At 35.5% G+C, this 17,153-nt stretch overlaps 1 protein-coding gene across 1 annotated transcript in view; it reads right to left on the bottom strand.

The window, feature by feature from the left end:
• Positions 1-17,153, bottom strand: part of ULK4 (unc-51 like kinase 4) — a 212,519-nt gene that overhangs the window by 150,882 nt on the left and 44,484 nt on the right. Inside the window, exons 20-22 of the mRNA XM_050970707.1 lie at positions 16,872-17,033; positions 10,005-10,187; positions 5,025-5,152 (exon numbers count right to left, since the gene is read on the bottom strand). Coding sequence (XP_050826664.1) covers positions 5,025-5,152; positions 10,005-10,187; positions 16,872-17,033 — 473 coding nt within the window. The remainder of the gene's footprint in view (positions 1-5,024; positions 5,153-10,004; positions 10,188-16,871; positions 17,034-17,153) is intronic.

Below are 17,153 nucleotides of genomic sequence, written 5' to 3'. Positions count from 1 at the left end.
TTTTATTCCCTGATGAATCTCCTTGTTCTCTCTAGTGGGCCAAGCCAGGCCTACAGGAATACATTTATTCAATTCATTTAGTGGCATGTTTGTCTTGCACTCAACAATACATGATAAAATATGTAGATGTTAGTATAAATAAGCGAAATGTGATGAGGACTAAACCACTGTCTATGAAGCAAAGGTTTGGTTTAAAAAAAAATTCAAGTGTCTGTATTGTAAGATATGGCCATCAGTGAGCTTTTACACTAAAAGAGTAAAACAACCCAAGTTTTCTACAAAAAAACCATAAAAGAGTGGAGCAAAAAAGGGAAAATTCAAAAGTTAACAGTGTGCAGTGATAGGAACCAGAATGAGGTCTACGACTTAAAAGAATAAGAACTGTTCTCTTAACAGGATAATCAATATGAAGAAAAGAGACCAAGTTCATAGAGAATGACAGACCTTCATGAAATTAAAGAAGGTCGTGCATACTCTGAGGACATATAGAGTCAATTTACCCCAAGAAATCAAGGACTATTTCTTAGTTTTATTATTACTTATTATTGTTATTAATCAATCCCTGATAACAGAAAATGAGGAAGATTTTTAGAGGATACTTAATATAGATATGGTGTTTATTTCACAGAGATGTAACATCAGATGGCATACTATGCTAATAGGAGGGTCAATCTCTACTTCTTGCCTTCCATCACTTTTTTCTATTTTTTAATTTGACACCAGCTTGCTAGGTTTTTTTCATGAAATATCTGACATCATTGTTCCCTCCTGCCCTCCATTTCCATGTTTTCCAATCTGACTGAGCACCAAGCTTTTCAGTTCTTTTCCTCACTACTTTTCTAGAACAATCTTAAGATGAATAAAGCAAACATGCTATGCTAGATGTGAGACTGTAGTAGGTTTCCAGGCAAAGCTTTTCCTTTCAGGGCACATATAAGATCTGAAAATTTAATAAATATGGGAGGTGGCCACAGGAAACAGAGAAAGATTTTGCTCAGAGGTTATGCCATTGTGCATAGTTACACTTCTGCAGAGTGAAATGTGTTTGGAATACTACGCTGTGGATGATGGAGGCTTCCACAAGTGTCCATCTCTGCAGACAGCAGAAAACAAGAGGTTTGAATAAATTCTTTTGGGAGGAAAAGTTCAATCTCCAAGTCAGTCTCTATTTACCCAGGAAATTCTCTGAAACCAGCTAAACACAAAAAGAACAATTCAGTGAAACTAATCAGAAATTACTGCTAGCTCAGAAAAGGGTGAAATGAAAAGTCTCAATTAAACTTCAGGAAGTGTCCCTCCCCTGAAGAACAGCAAATCAAGGACAAATGAAGGAGACTAGAAAACTCAGTGTGATTAGCACAATAAATTAATTTGCATGGTATAAGTAAACAAGTGCTACTTCAGCCTAAAGGATCTCATATCTTCTCTAGCTGTATCACATGTGGAAGAACCAACAGTACATAATTGACTACCATGAAACAGGTAGGAAAAAGGAGCAACAGGTGAATTGTCTCAATGTTGTGGAACAATGAATTAACTTCAAAATTACATTTCTTATTGTTTATCAATAGTTTTCATCCATAGAACTCAAAATCAGCAGAAGCAAAGCAAAACAAGGAATTCATTCACCACTTTCCATAGGCAGACAGACAAGTGCCATCACTCCTAATGTCTTCCCTGCCATTCCTTTCTTCTTTCCCCCATGAGGCCACGTGGTACAGAATATCCCTTTGATCAGTTGGGATCAGCTGTTTCTCCACTCTTATTTCGAACTATAAAGGTGTTTCCAGACTCTTTAAGTAGAGATGTTTGAAAAGAGGTACAAAAAGAAACTTGCAACCAGATTGTGTAAACTCAGCTAATCGATAGGCATTACAGGGACATGCATGGCGGACTGTGTGTACAAATACTCCAAAAGTGAATGGCCACTGCTGGTATCATGGCCAAAGCCAATAAAGTCTGTAAATGGTAAAACAAATAGGCAGGTAGTCTTAAGATTGCATTCCAGGAATCAGGACTTGCAACACTGGATACTTCTCATGTTCCCAGCCCAGAGGTATCATTATTGCTTGCAATAAAAAGGGGTTTTAGCAAGTGTCTATTTCTGCTGCCTTTTATTTCCTGGTACCTGTGCACAAACTGGAAGAAAAACACAAGGAAATCCATTTTGGTAATACCAGCAGAGCTAAAATAAGCTTGCCATTACCCTTCCCTTCCACTTTCTCTTTCTTTACTCATTCCCTCCTTTCCTTCTCCCATGCCCTTTACTCCCATGTCCTGCCCTTCCTCATGAGATGAATGAAAACAGATTAAACTGTTATTTTCCTCACATGCCACAGTTTTGAAAAAATTGTGGCATGTGAGGAAAATAACAGTTGTTTTAAAATCACTTCCAAAACCAGTTTTTTTAAAACCACTTCCAAGTACAGATATCACAAAGGTTACCAATGGGAACAGGATTTCATTGTCTGAATTATCAGCGAAAAAATTTTTCCTGATATAAAATCTAAATTTCCATTGTCACAGCTTAAGACCATTTCCTTTTTTCCTATCACTCATTACTTGGGAAAAAAAAGACTAACCCCTGCCTTGCTACAGCCTCCTTTCAGGTGGTTATAAAGAGTGATAAGGTCACTCCCGAGCCTCCTTTCCTCCAGGCTAAACAACCTCAGTTCTCTCAGCTCCTCCTCATAAGACTTGAACTCCAGACCCTGCCCCAACTTTGCTGCCAAATAAAGGAAGAACTGCTCTCCAGAGCAAGGCCTTTGGGATGCTGGCCCCGAGGCAGTCCCCATGCTCATGAGGCCCAGGGAGCTGTTTTCAGCACAAACAGCCTCATAGTGGCTGCCATGAAGAAAATTAACGCAGCCAAAACCAGCATAATTACCAAAGTAAACAAAATCATTTTTCAGTGCAGTGTTGCCATGAAACAGTTAGTATTGTTTTATCATCTACATCGTCCTTTAAGTGATGCACACTGAAAAACTGCCTTATATTGATTATCATTATCATAAACAGATTTTATCATCTAAAGCAATATAAATCCTATTACAGGCTTTAGCTGCAGCTGCTGAAGACAAATGATTAACAAGGAATTATGTATATTTTTACCACAGGCTATTTATATTCCTCAAATCAAACACCTCCAGAAGGAGAATTTAAGTATAACAAATATTTTTAACAGTTATCCAACTGATTTCTGTTTCATTGCTAGCAATTTAGAATTTTTGAGTCTTAAAGAAACTTTTCTGTCAGACAACTAAAGACATCTAACTAAATTCCACACATAAATCAATGAGTATCCAGTATCTCTGCTGTGTTTAAGATTATTCCAGAGTTATACAGTGATATTATGAATGCAACTGTCTCCAGATTTAATGGGTCACTTCTCCTCTCTGTAGCTATCTTACCTTCTGGATCTAAGACAAAGGTTTTAGATGATCTATTCTGACAAGAGATATGCTGTTCACCAAAGAACAATTATAAAGAAAACTCAGCAAATGAAGAAAAACAGTTTATCAGCTCAATAAAGCTGCTATAAGGCTTGCCTATTGTTTTACCTAATGTATTACATTATGTATTGGTCTCTAATCAGCCCTGTCTGGAGCATGACAATAAAACAGCAGGATAGAGTCAAAAGTCATAATATAAAATCATATTCCAAATTCACAACACATTCTCTTCAAAAAGACAGCTGGATGGAAAGCATTATAAATCAAGAAAATTGTAGATAAAATTCTCACTATTCTCCTTCATATAATATCTTAGGTGTATATATATAAAAAAACAGTAACTGTGGGATTTCTGTCAGACCTTTCTCCAAGGAGAGTCCTGTGTGGTATATCAGACACAAGAATAGCAGGAGTTACTAAAAATGTAGCCATTCAAAAAGTCACTTACAAATCTCAAACTTAGAGAAATTTTTCACTAACCAGACACATAATCTGATAGAACATTTCTGGAAGTGTAAAAAGGTACACATGAAAATGACCCTTGGGTTCAGTACTTATTCTCTGTGATTCGACAAATATTGGGATCCCCACAGCTTTGCAAGTGGAGGAATATATATATATATATATATATATAATGCTATCACCCCACAAGGTGTTCTCTCACAGTGGCTTCATGGTATAACTCATCTGCCCCTTCCTTTAACCTTAATCTATACATTTTAATTGTTCTCAAACATGAATATAAGATATAATGTTATATTTGCTACAGATATAGTTAGATTTACAGCTACCCACAAGCCTCATCCTTTTTTATTTTCAGTTCCAAACCTGCTCTATTTCAACACTGTAAAAACTATGTTTACATTTCATTTTAGTCTTCTTCTTACAGAACAGTAGAAGATATAAATTCCAGCTAAAATCTCTTTCATCTTACTTGTCCGATCACCTCAAAACATGGTGCCAATTCATATTCTAACACAGTCTAATTTGCTCCTCTTTGATACAGGAATGCTTCTGTCCCAACAGAAGACAAAAAAATTCAAATAACAGTTCCCTGGTGATTCAGTAATTGATTGCAAAGTGTTCTAAAACACAGAAGAATTAAGTACTTCATGTAAAAGTCACAGGAATTTATTGGTCATTATGTAAATCGCTCCCACAACACATATAGCTAAAAAATACTATATTACCTTGAAAGTGACTATCTGGAAGAGACTATGGACTATACCAAACCCCATGAGGAAGGTACATAACAGAACCTTTTATTTTGCTTTCCCACCATACCAAGAACTCACTGTTGCAGTATATCTTTTGCCCTACCCAAAAATGCAAATGCTCACTGGGACCATGAGTTACTTTAAAAGAGGCTTTCCTTGCAAGACAGTGGTTTCCCCTTGTGAAAAACTGTCACCTGTTGATCCCAGACAAAATATTGTCATGAATAAAAGGATTACTATTACACACAAAACAATTAACTTCTAAAACACTGGCTCAAAAATACCACACTTTTTCAAGTATTTCAGGTAAAACTTTAAAGACTGTATCTTTGATTATCTTCCATTATCACCTTACCTTGTTTGACAACTGAGGAGCAACATCTCCCTGTTATTAATTAAAACTTGTAGCAAGACCAGAAAGGCTTTTGCTCGAATAAAAGTTGAAGGACTTTCAAGTAGACGAGTAATTGTAGTCACAAAATCCTTGGTGGGAATAAGCACAAAGACATGAAGGTTATTCACACTGTATTCTAATCCTGTATACACTTAAAGCTTGCTCATTTTCATGTCACTCATAGGAAAAAAAAATTCCACAGAACACGAACAAATAAATTCTGTCCAAGACTGATGGGCCCAGTGTTAAGCTGCTTTGAACATTTTCAGAAGTGGTAGAGTAAAAAGTAAACACTATTTAATGTACTACATCCAAAATAGCATGAAATTAATTACAAAAGATGATAAAACTTATATTCTTAAAGGGCTTACCATAAGCATAAACATAGACATTTTAATATATTTAAAACAAAGCTGAACTATTTTCAGAATACAAAAATATTTAAGCATAAAAATGATTAAAATTTTTAGCTATTCATTCCCTTATATGCAAGAATATTAAAAACTACACCGTAGTTGAATAAAATCTTATCTACATCAGATACCAAATTATACACCAGATGCTCCAAATAGATGGTAAAACTGTTTCCACTTTCTCTGATTGTTCTTAACTAATCTAGTCTTATTTTGAGTTCAGAAAGTCAACATCTTTTCAAGGAAGAAATAAAATTAGGACTTGAAAAGAAAGAAGAAGGATAAACAAAATCAGAACTAAAGAACCAAAAACTGAATTGGAATTTACAAACTGTGTCAACTGATTCTATGCAAAACTTAGACTGAGCACAAATGGCCTCATCAATAGAACCTGCCTTCAAACAGTTGAGCTGGATTCTCAAGGGAGTGACGCTACAGGATAGGTGAGTAGTATATGCATGATATGTACAAAGTTAAAAATCCTGCTGTGTGATGCACATTTAACATACATATTACTGTTCAAATTACTCATTACTGACAGAATAACAGCAAATTGACACTGACTGTAATTTATTAGAAACATCCTTTGCAACAATTAACTATACATCTTTACTGAGAATGGAGAAAGAGCAGGAGTATAAGAAAGCAGGAGTATAAGTTTTCTTGGCCAAGAAACCATCAGATTTTATTCTGACAACACTTTAACCCTGTCTTCAAAAGCAGCCATCATTCAGGAACTACAGAAAAACAAACTGCTATTAATTATTCTAGAACTGTCCTGCTGTACTTCAATAATTTATTTCATAAATAGAAGAATTTCTCAGTCTTGGGATTTAAAAGTTTACTGCTTTAAACACTTCAACAGCCCACGGAGCATGACTTGTAGCTCCTCCAGTATGAACTTGCAGCAGACAAGTTCTTAAATTACAATCTAATAAATGCGAAGGTTGAATTTTAATTATGGTTTGGTTTTTCAAGGGTGGTGGGGGTTTTTTTGTCATAAAACCAAAGCAACAACAACAACAACAAAGTTTTTATGTTCAGAAATCCCATAAAACCTCAGACATAGTCAAAGAGTTTATATAATGCAACACTGACTGTGTGAACATAAATGGACTTGATAGACCACGCACAAGGACACCATGACAAAGACACATGCAACTACAAGCCAAAGCACATCTATTTTTAGTCCTCATACTCTGGAAAGCAAGAATATCTCAATGCTACATGTGGGGGTTAACATGGGTTAAGACAATTAAAATTAGTTACATAAGACTTATCTGGGAATGTTTTAATAATCTGGTTTAAGAAATCAAGGTGACCTATTGGAATTTGCTTTTCTGGCTGGTTTGAGGACTGCAAAACAGCAACAGTTTATCCAAAGAAAATCTCAAGCACATCTTTGCTGACCTGCAGGACTTAGTGTATCAGAAAAGCCAAAAATCACTCAAATGATGCCAAATACATTATTTATTATTTCTCTGTTCTATATTTCTTCCATCCCCTGCAAATGCTTGATGTATCCATGGAGACTCTGCAGGAGAGGACAGTCTTTTCATTTCAACAGTGAACAAACTGCAACAAGACTATGACTTTATATTGGTTACACTGAGTAATACTGCAAAGCAAGTTTAAAACAAAAGCAATGATGTTTTTGAATTGGCTACACAAGAGGAAACAGCTAGACGACTATCTCACTATACTAGAACAGAAATTACAATAGCAAACACTTGTTGTATCGTTATGTATTTTCAAATTTCCCTTCTATCCTCTGCAATTATCTCTGCATTATAAGTTTAGAGTCACAAAGATTTTGCTAAAGATACTTTTATCTTTTTATTCATTCATACTGATATTGACAAAACTAACATCTATAGTGGTAGTTACTCATCCACATTCAGGTAAAAGACAAAGAATTGAAAACAGTTACTGAAATATGAGGATAATGCTTATAATGTATTTACAATGCAGTTGTGACTATATATTGCTGTAAGTATTTGAATAATTTTACTTATGACTAATTGAGGAAGAAAGAAACCAAATTAAAAAACCCCACTCTACATTATCTGACCTTTGGAAGAACCTAATTGCATTCAAAAAGTTGTGATCAATTTTCACTAATCCAAAGGTGAATCTTGACAGCCACATGAAAGTAATTAGCTGTGAGATTTTTTAATCTACTGCTATAATGAGTTCAAGATTCTTGATTTTGAGTTCTTCTTCCATGCTTTATTTTAAAAACATAATTTCAAATATTTTGTTTCCAAAACAGGAAAGTAAAACAGAAAGTCTCTGTATGAGAGAGGGACAAAACCCAGTCCCTCCGGCTATTGAAGTTCTCTGAAGTTTTGTATTAGTGTAGATGATCACAGAACTGCAATTCTGGCTTTTGTTTTGTACCTGGTTTCTACTACTATTCTTGAAGACTGAAGAAAACAAGGGCAGTTCTAATTCTTACAAGCTAAGGGTGTTTCCAGATAACACACACAAAGCTAAATTATCTCCTTCCTGAATTTATATCTTTAAGTATCTTTTAACATGTTGCTTGCACTTATCTTAAACAGAGAGTCACTTCTTTGTCACTGCCTTCTGTGTAACACTGAGGTCCTTCTGACTCTTAAGCTGAGCTACACAAGAATTTTACAGAATACAAAATAATCTATAGGTCAACACTACTCACTCTTCCCTTCTCTCATTAAGCTGGACTTGTGCATCATGAGCCTGAAATATTGAAAAGTGCATGGACTATTAAATTTGATTTTCAGAGCTAAAATAATATCACTCCATGTGATGTGATAGCACCTGGCAATTCAATACAGGAGCATGTTTATATTTTTCGATTTATTCAAGAAAAATAGAAATTTAGTTTCAGCTTCCAAAATCCTACAATCTAATTTCCAGATCACAGAACATTCTGTGTTGGAAGCAATCACCAAGTCCAACTCCTAAGTGAATGGCTCACACAGAGATTGAACCAACAGCCTGGGTGTTATTACCACCAGGTTCTAACCAACTGAGCTAACCTCAATTCAAAAAAAACCCATTCTATGAGATTAAAGTTTTTCTGAGCTGTAATGCAGGTACAGTTACCAAATGTGGGCACATGCAATACAACCAGACCTACTTTATCTGTTTTTATAGTACAGTGTTTTTTTCTTACAGCTTTGGGTTCTATTCACACTTCTATAATTAGTTTGATATATGCTATTAAAAGAATGTCTACATTTGTCTGTATTTCAATTTTCTAATCTGTAAAATTTGACTAGAATTGTTCATAAGAACTTCAGTATCATAAATGGAATTCTAGCTACTGTCCATAAGAAATTAGTGTCAGTATGGGAGTTCTTTTAGCAGTGTAAGTCCTATATAACAAGAAATTCTTCACAGAAAACATCATGCTGTAGCCACAGACTAGCTGTACATTGCATTCTTTTGCTGAATTTTCAAGTGAATGATTTTTGACCATGTTCCTCTGACTATACCATCAACTCACAGTAATGTGCACTGTTAGTGCAGCATTACAGGACAATTTGCCACCTATTAGTGCTGTTGTTGTGGGATCTGGAAAGTTTAGGGCCCGCTGACCTGCGCTCACAAAAACACACTGGCAATTCTGACATGGTACAGAAATTAATTTTAGGAAGAGAATGAGTGATTTCAGGCCACATGGGTGGGATTATGTTTAAATATAATTGTAAAAACAATATGTAGGAAAATAAAACTCTCTCAACTAATGTCCAACAGATTATTATAGTCAAGATGATTGTCAGATTACAACATATATTACAACAGAGTATCTGAAGGAAACAAGAACTATAGTTCCTTCTTTCTTTGTAGTTTTTATCCTTTCCAAACAGAGGGAGATTATTACTTTCATTTATGAACTGTGCAGATACACTGCCAAAAATGAAAGACTTTTTCTCTAAATACAAAATAATTTGGGGATCAAAATAGAAAAATTTTACCTACTTCTACCAGAAATTATATTACACATAAACCAAAACCAGTTATTTTATTCAGTGACACTAAAAAGAAAAACCTAAGGTATTAAAATGCTAATTCCTGCAAGATAGTTCACTTACAAATTGACTTAAGGTCCTTTAAAAAGAGTATAAAGTACAGTTTCAGATTTAATCATGACACTCCATATTTTCTATTTTAAATGTCTAAGAGAGCTATGTCAAATAGCTGTCCTTACTGATTCATTACTGATTTTCCTTAGGGCCCATTATCAGTTATGGTCAGGCTAGAGTATTCTGGATTGATTGAATCGTAGCTACAGGAGCAATTTATACACCCATTAGTACCATTTCTTAAAGATCCATGAGAAAAAGAAAAACTATATACCTTATAATTTAGATTTTAAGCAAATAGAAATATAAAAGAAACACATTCCTCATTTCCTGCTATTCAGATACGCAAATGCCATTGAGACATATTTTGAAAACCCAGAACCACTCGCAGTCTCAATTTTAACTTTTCCTTTCATTAAATTCCATGCCAGCGAAATATTAATCTGAACTCGAACCTTTTCTTGAATTAGCCTCTGCAGATGAATTCCACATGACAACATTGCTGAAAACATGGTGAGCATGTACTGCTGAATTTTACACATTCCATTTGCCAAGGAATTTAGTACAGCTGTTAATCCCACTTTTTCAATGACACTCTGGAAAGCATTAGGTGAGGAACGAGTAATTCTGCACAAAGCCTAAAAGAGTGGGGGAAAAAAAAGAAATTAATGAGACTATTATCTCAAGAAAAATACTGAAAAATAAAAGCATGGGGTGAGTTTTCCAATAGTTTAGGAATAAAAGGAATGCATACAGATTCACTTTTAAGACAAATATTAGGGGAAAAGACCACTTATCTTTAGAGACCTGGAATTCTTCTAAATACATTGCTATACACTCTGTGCAGCTTAAATTCAAATATTTCATACACCAACATCCATATCAAAAACGTCACAATACCCTTTTCCTCTAGAGAACTATAATGATGGAGAATCACAGCCTATGCTTGAGTCTTCTGTCAAGCATGGAATATAAATAGCACCAGCTAATACTGTACTAGAAAGGAGAACAGGGAGAGAAAATACAGACATAGCACACGCCACAGAATTTATGGGCACCCATAAAGGTGGGCATCTTCCCTTTCCCTGCTCATGGACAATAATGACGTATGTAGTATTTCAGTGTCTAAAGTCTGTCCTTAGTTCCAGATACTACTTCAGATCTAGATACTTATTAGGAAACAGTGATTAGTATAATAAACTTGCAAACTATTCTCCAAATGGTTGATTTTCAAGTATCAGTGATTAAAATAATTTGAATAGAAAATGTAGATACTGACCATGCTCCAGTAAAGTGAGCACAAACCTGTTCAGTGTCTACTAACTTAGCTATTTCCTAGCAAACATTACCAAACAATCTTCAGGGTGGCCTCATCTCCAAAGCAACCTCCTTTTGATACCTATAAAAATGCAATCATCAGGATACTATAATTGCATTTGTTCTCTCCAGATAAAGAAAATTAGACTCTTTAAACATTATTTTTTTTTCTTTGGCCTGAAAATACTGTTAGCATAGAAGAAGAGCTGATGTCAAATATTGGGTTCACATGAAAATCTGAATTAGTTTTCAGGAAAAACTTTGAAGATGACTCCCTTTTGTGAAATGTAAGTAATATTTACGATTTCCTTGTTCTCTTCAAACCAGCTATATTTAGAAATTGCTGTTTACTTGGTGTGCACTCAATAGTAAGGTCTCATTTAAGAGAAACTATAGTCAATTACACAGAATACTACCATCAGAGAAAAGCTTTCCATGTAAGAACACCAGAAACTATCCAGTTCACCAGTGCCCTTAGAAACATTACTCAAAACCAGCTAAAAAAGAAGGAAAAAGAAGAAAAAAGGCATAAAAGACAGTAAATCATGAACTTGACAGACATTTTATTGATGCTGTTCATCTACTCTGCTCCTGTTCTTCCTTGTCCTTTCTGGTCCAGGAACCACATCGATTGCAGCCTTTTACTTTTCTTCTTTTATTATTTTTTACTCTATTTTAAAACACAGACACTCAATCTCAGTTCCTTAGTACAGCATGCTCTATTTCCCCCAGGATACAACACAGCTCTTCACCTCTATTCAGAGTTTTCAAAATGAGTGGGCAGGAGGTACGTGTATTCACTAAAAACATCCTTGAGGATACTACCAATGAACTGTTGGGACCTAGAGACAGGCTGTGCCAAAGCAACATGGAGCTAACTTGCTGTGCTAACATGGTGTTTGCAGATTTTTCTCTGCCTTAGATCTCTGCTACAGACCTTGCCAAACAAGGGTGGCCATGACATTACTTCCAGGCAAACCTCATAGGAAAGACATCATAGGCTGTCTTCTAGTATAATACTGCAGTTTTGGAGATAGCAGAAAAGCTCCAGCCCACCAATAGCGAAGGGGAGAAGCTTTAAATTCCCATTAGTTTGTACATCACAGAATGCTCTGCTGTATGAATGAACATAACATTTCAGCAGAAAAGCAGAAGATAGAATTTAAATGTGGGATAGAGTACAAAGCACACTAAATCACTTCAGTAGATCCAATATTGGGAGAAAACAGATGGAGATAAGTCAAAAGGTGGTGGAGCAGGAACTGGAAATGGATGATGATAGATGCAAGAGTAGAGCTTACACCATCATCTCCAGGCAGCAGTCATGGAACATGAAATGTTCTTAGTGAGAGTAAGGCTTCAGCAGAACTTCTCCTGGAACTGGCTTCTCCACCCCTGCTCTCTACTGGAGCCTTAACCAGCACCTCTTCTCTCAGCAGCTCCAACCCTTGCCTCATGATTCTTATTGGTCACTTCCAACTTCAGATATTCTAGGGTTCTATGATCATTTCGGCCATATCCTTCTAGATATCTTCCATGACTCTCAAGTTTGAGAATGAATGCATTAAAGCATCTGCAATACACAAGTCTCTGAAAGAAACTATTCAATACCAACTACTTAAGAAAATAACAAAGGAACCAAATCCCTCCAAAAAAAAGACTCTGTGAGCTTTCCCAAATTAGTTTCCATTTAAGTGCCTTATACTTTGTTACTTCTCTTGCAGCAGAAAAAGTTATGTCCAAGAAACAAAACTTAAAGTTATTTTTTTAAAAATTAAAAAACTTTCCGCATACTGGAAAGAAATATTCTTTCTGCTGCTGAGCTTGTCAGAATATCACTGTGACATCTTACAGATTTTTTTTTTCTGAGTCTAGCAAAATGATAAAAAGACACAGCTTTCCTACAGGCAAAATCTGTGATATTTACCTGAGGCATGTTGGGCTCCAAAGTGAGAAAAAAATACTGAGACACAATCCCCATTTGCCACCTCTGATAGGCAGGACAAAGTGAAGTGTCATTTCCTGTTTCTAGAGACTAAAGACAGGGAATCTTCTTGATATATTTTTATTATTGATTAAAATAATCATAAGTAGAATTCCATAGTCCTTTACTTCTGATACACTTTGCAGACAGACTAACTCTAAGTAAAAATATGACAGACATTTTTCTTAACAGAAATGTATTTTTGCATTCTAATAGAGATGTCAGTTAAGAATAAATTCTTCAGGATACATTAAAATATAGCAGGAATGACTGCATAATAAAATGAAATAGGACACTCATGATGTCAATTTTTGTGGTCATGCAGGATAAAAATGCCTACATATCTGTAGCAACAATTTAATGAATGTAGAAATTATTCAGTACACTATAACTGGAGAATACATTAGTATTTAGTATTTACATTAATAATGTAAATACATTACATTAATGTAAATACATTAGTATTTACATTAGCATAACACTAAAATCTCCATAAACTTCAGCTGGGAAAAGGTCTTCCTGCACTAGATTTCAATATCAACTGATTGTTATCAGATGAAGTTAAGATTATATATCTAAATGCCACAGCATCACTAATACATAACCATGATTGATATGAAGCATTGAGTAATAAGTTTATCTACTTCTTCCTTTAGTGTTTCACTACAAAGCAGCAAAAGGATTAAAGTATCACCTTAGTACATCCTACTTTAGAAGCTTCCTTGTTCAATTCACTTCATATATAAGTATTAAACTTCATTCTTATGATAAAGGAAACAATCCCCAAAACAGCAGAGGGGGAAATCCAGGAGCCCATTCAGACCCAGGAACACTTGTGTAAAATGATCTGACTGGGAAAAGGAGATGGATTCAGTTACATGGATAGCAATAATTTTCATGAAGACCAGAAAAACTAGAAGAAAGCAGTTTCACCAAGGATATAAAACAGTAAACGTGTCTTACTCTTGCAACTCTACTCACAGCTGCTTTCGTTCAAAGCTCTCCAGTATGTGAATTTGGAACCAGCCCTACCTCCAGCATGACTGAAACTTCAGTAAGTACACAAGGGAAAAGTATCATCTCCAGTAAGCCTATTGCCTTCACAGGAAACAAACATTAGTTGGGAACAACTATGATTTTGTTTCTATTGTCCACATGTACATTTATACCACAGATATGCATAAAATGTTGAAGAAATTTTTACCTTAGCTGATCTCACTGTGCGCACTCAACTTGGTTGTCTTTTTAAAATGCTGGCCTCAACACCCAAGCACACACTGCTAAGCAACTTTGAGAAAGAAAAAGTAACAGAATGATAAAAAACATCTTTCTTACTTAAATTGTCAATTGCCAATTGAAAGGATGTCCCACAAATCAGCTAAGTTTCTCTAGGAAATTCTGGTAATTGCAGTTATCATGGCCTCCCAAAACACACTGCTTCACCCTAACAGATGTCATCTGTAAGAGAGCTGCTAGAGTAGCTTCCGAAGACTAATATATTTTATAACAAAAAGATTTCAAACACAAGAAAAAGAATCAGGAAGTAAGAGCTTGGCAAAACCAATGTCATTCCAAGTCCAAGTGTCAACCCATGACTGCCAAATCATTCAACTTTGGAGTATAAATAGTGCAGTAAAACTCACTGCACTTAAGAGGCCTAGGTGAACAAGAAGACCATAAAGATCAGGCTGCTGTATCACACCTACAGGAACAAGAGGTGAAGGAACTGAGGAACTCACAATCTGTGATACTTTCAGTCTACTCAGTTGGAAGAGATCACACAAACACCAGCACTGTCCAACTGAACTGAGCAATTAACAAAGCCTCACTGGACTAGTACACAGTGGCAGCTATCAATGGACACAAAAAGGAAAAAAAAAAAAAGGGAAAAAAAAAAAGGGAGCAAACTAGGCTACATCAAGATCTTCAGGTTTTAGCTTCCTCTTACACATTTTTCTGCAACCTTTCAGTTTTTCCAGCAGGAAAATTTTCTTCTCATCAGTAGTGCTTAAAAGAGGCTAGATACCCATAGCATAAACACTACGATGAAGAAAAGACTTCTTAGTAGTTCACTTGAACCTGGGAGGATCCAGCGACCTGGGTTCCCAAAAGAAGCAAAGGAAACAGAGAGACAAACAACAAAAACACACTCCTCTCATAATCTCTTGATACTCATCCAAGGGCAAGGTGAGCAAACCATACGGTATTGATGACAGTAACCTCTGAGCCCACAGCTACAGAAAGCTATAGTGAATCTCCACTGATGACAAGTTTATTCTTGACAATCAGATATGTAACTTCTGCATATTACGGAGCAGGGAAAAAAGCTGTGCCCACCTCAAGCACACTGTATTGTCCAAGAAGAAAATGAGTTTTCAGGAGGGGCAAAGAATAAAAAAAAACAAAAAGCACACTGATAGTTCCTCCTGTGATCTCTTTTAGCTCAGTGTCTGAATGCCATGAGACAGACAGGTTCTCCAGAATATGCAGAATATGCTGTTTGCTGTGGTACACGAGGCAGGCAAAACTGGCCCCTAAAAATGGAGGAGGCCCTGGGAGTCTGCTGTAGGAATCAAGGGAACAGTAAACGAAGCAAAGTTCTCCAAGTTGATAGCAGAGAAACAAGAGGGAACTTTCAGCATGAGTTGAAAGATATTAAAAAAATTAAAAAACTGTGACCTAGTAGTAAACAAATAACAACTGCCCAGTCTAATGATTTGCAATAATAGAAAGTACATGATACAAAACAACCCTTATAGCAAAAGTAGTGATAGGAGAGAGGATTGAGCAGGCTACTTTAAAAACTCAGTAAGTAAAGGAAGTCATAATTCTTATCTCCAGTCTTTTCCCACGCATGCAGTTGTGATCTAAGCAGAAAACTCACAGATCAAATGGGTGAAGTCTCAAAAAGACCCTTTCTAAAAAAGCACCCTAATAATCAGACTCAGGCATATACTTTTTATATTTAGAGACAGACTATTCTGTACCCATGAAAGTTCTAAGACTGTTTTTGCCAAGAATTTCAGATGCTACAGAGCAATGGCTTTTATTTTACTAAATAGGTTTCCTGTTCTAAAATGCCAAGACATTTTCCCAATATTTGAGCAGTTTATATTGCAGGCAAGACTCTGCCGCAAATATACACTAAGACAAAAAAAATCAATAAATACATATATTTTTAAAAATTATAAATTTATTATACCACTTACCTCTTCAGGCACACTTCAAATGAACTTTTATTTCTCTTTGTTTTATTACATTTATGCTAGATGTGTCTATGTGCATGCTGCTGCAGCTGTGACACTACCATTTTCCATTTGGAAAGCAAGAGCTCGATCCAACCTGGCTGTGAACATTGCCAGGGAATGGGGCAGCCACAACTTTTCTGGAGAACACTGGCACTGTGCCAATGCCTTACCACCCTCACAATAAAGAATTTTTTCCCAATATCTAATCTAAACCTATTTACTTTTAGTTTGAATCCATCACCCATGTCCTGTCACTACACGCTCTTAAACTCACAGTCCTGCTAAGTAATCTCTACCTCATAAATCCTTTTGTTGCATGTCATCACTCCATTTGTCTTGCTATCATTCTATATTGCCTTAAAAATTCAGGGCAAAGACTAGGCCCTGACAATTTTGTAAAAAGAAATTTGGTTAATTCAACTAAGTCTCCTAAACAAGTCTTTGATAAAGAGAATAAATAATTTTCATTTGAAACATCATTGAAAAAGAGAAATTTCAGTTTTGCAAGAATTTAATAGATTCTTTGAAAACTTTTTAAACATAACTCATTATTACCAGCATAAGGAAATAAATGTTCTGGAAAATGATGACTCACAAGAACTGTAATAAATACATTTTTCAATTTCAGAAATTTTTCAATTATATTTTAATGTAATATGAAATATAAAAAGCACAAATCTACCACAAACATGCTCAAATACATTTCAGTTCCAATTCAGGTTTTTCAGACTAAAAGCCAAAGCATTATACTACCACAAAAGGAAATTTCTTACCGAAATAGGAGTTATCTTCAAAGAATCTCCTGTAGAATGTGTGAAGAGGTACCACAAGACAGGTCCAATTTCTCCTGTAATGAATCCTTGTGCATGGCATGAACGAGTAGTACAAACATTTTCAATTATCTTTGCTGCTATATGGTTCACTACCCGCTCTTCCTATAGGAAGTAGAAGAAGGAAAACACATTTGCAAATGTTTCTAATTTCTTTGTAAATTACTACCTGTGTCCATATTTTATTCAATGTATATTGTCTTGGTGCTGTTCTTAATTCTTTTT

Source organism: Serinus canaria, chromosome 2, assembly GCF_022539315.1.
Source record: "Serinus canaria isolate serCan28SL12 chromosome 2, serCan2020, whole genome shotgun sequence".
NCBI classification, from domain to species: Eukaryota; Metazoa; Chordata; class Aves; order Passeriformes; family Fringillidae; genus Serinus; species Serinus canaria.
This window is presented reverse-complemented; position numbering and strand designations above follow the sequence as displayed.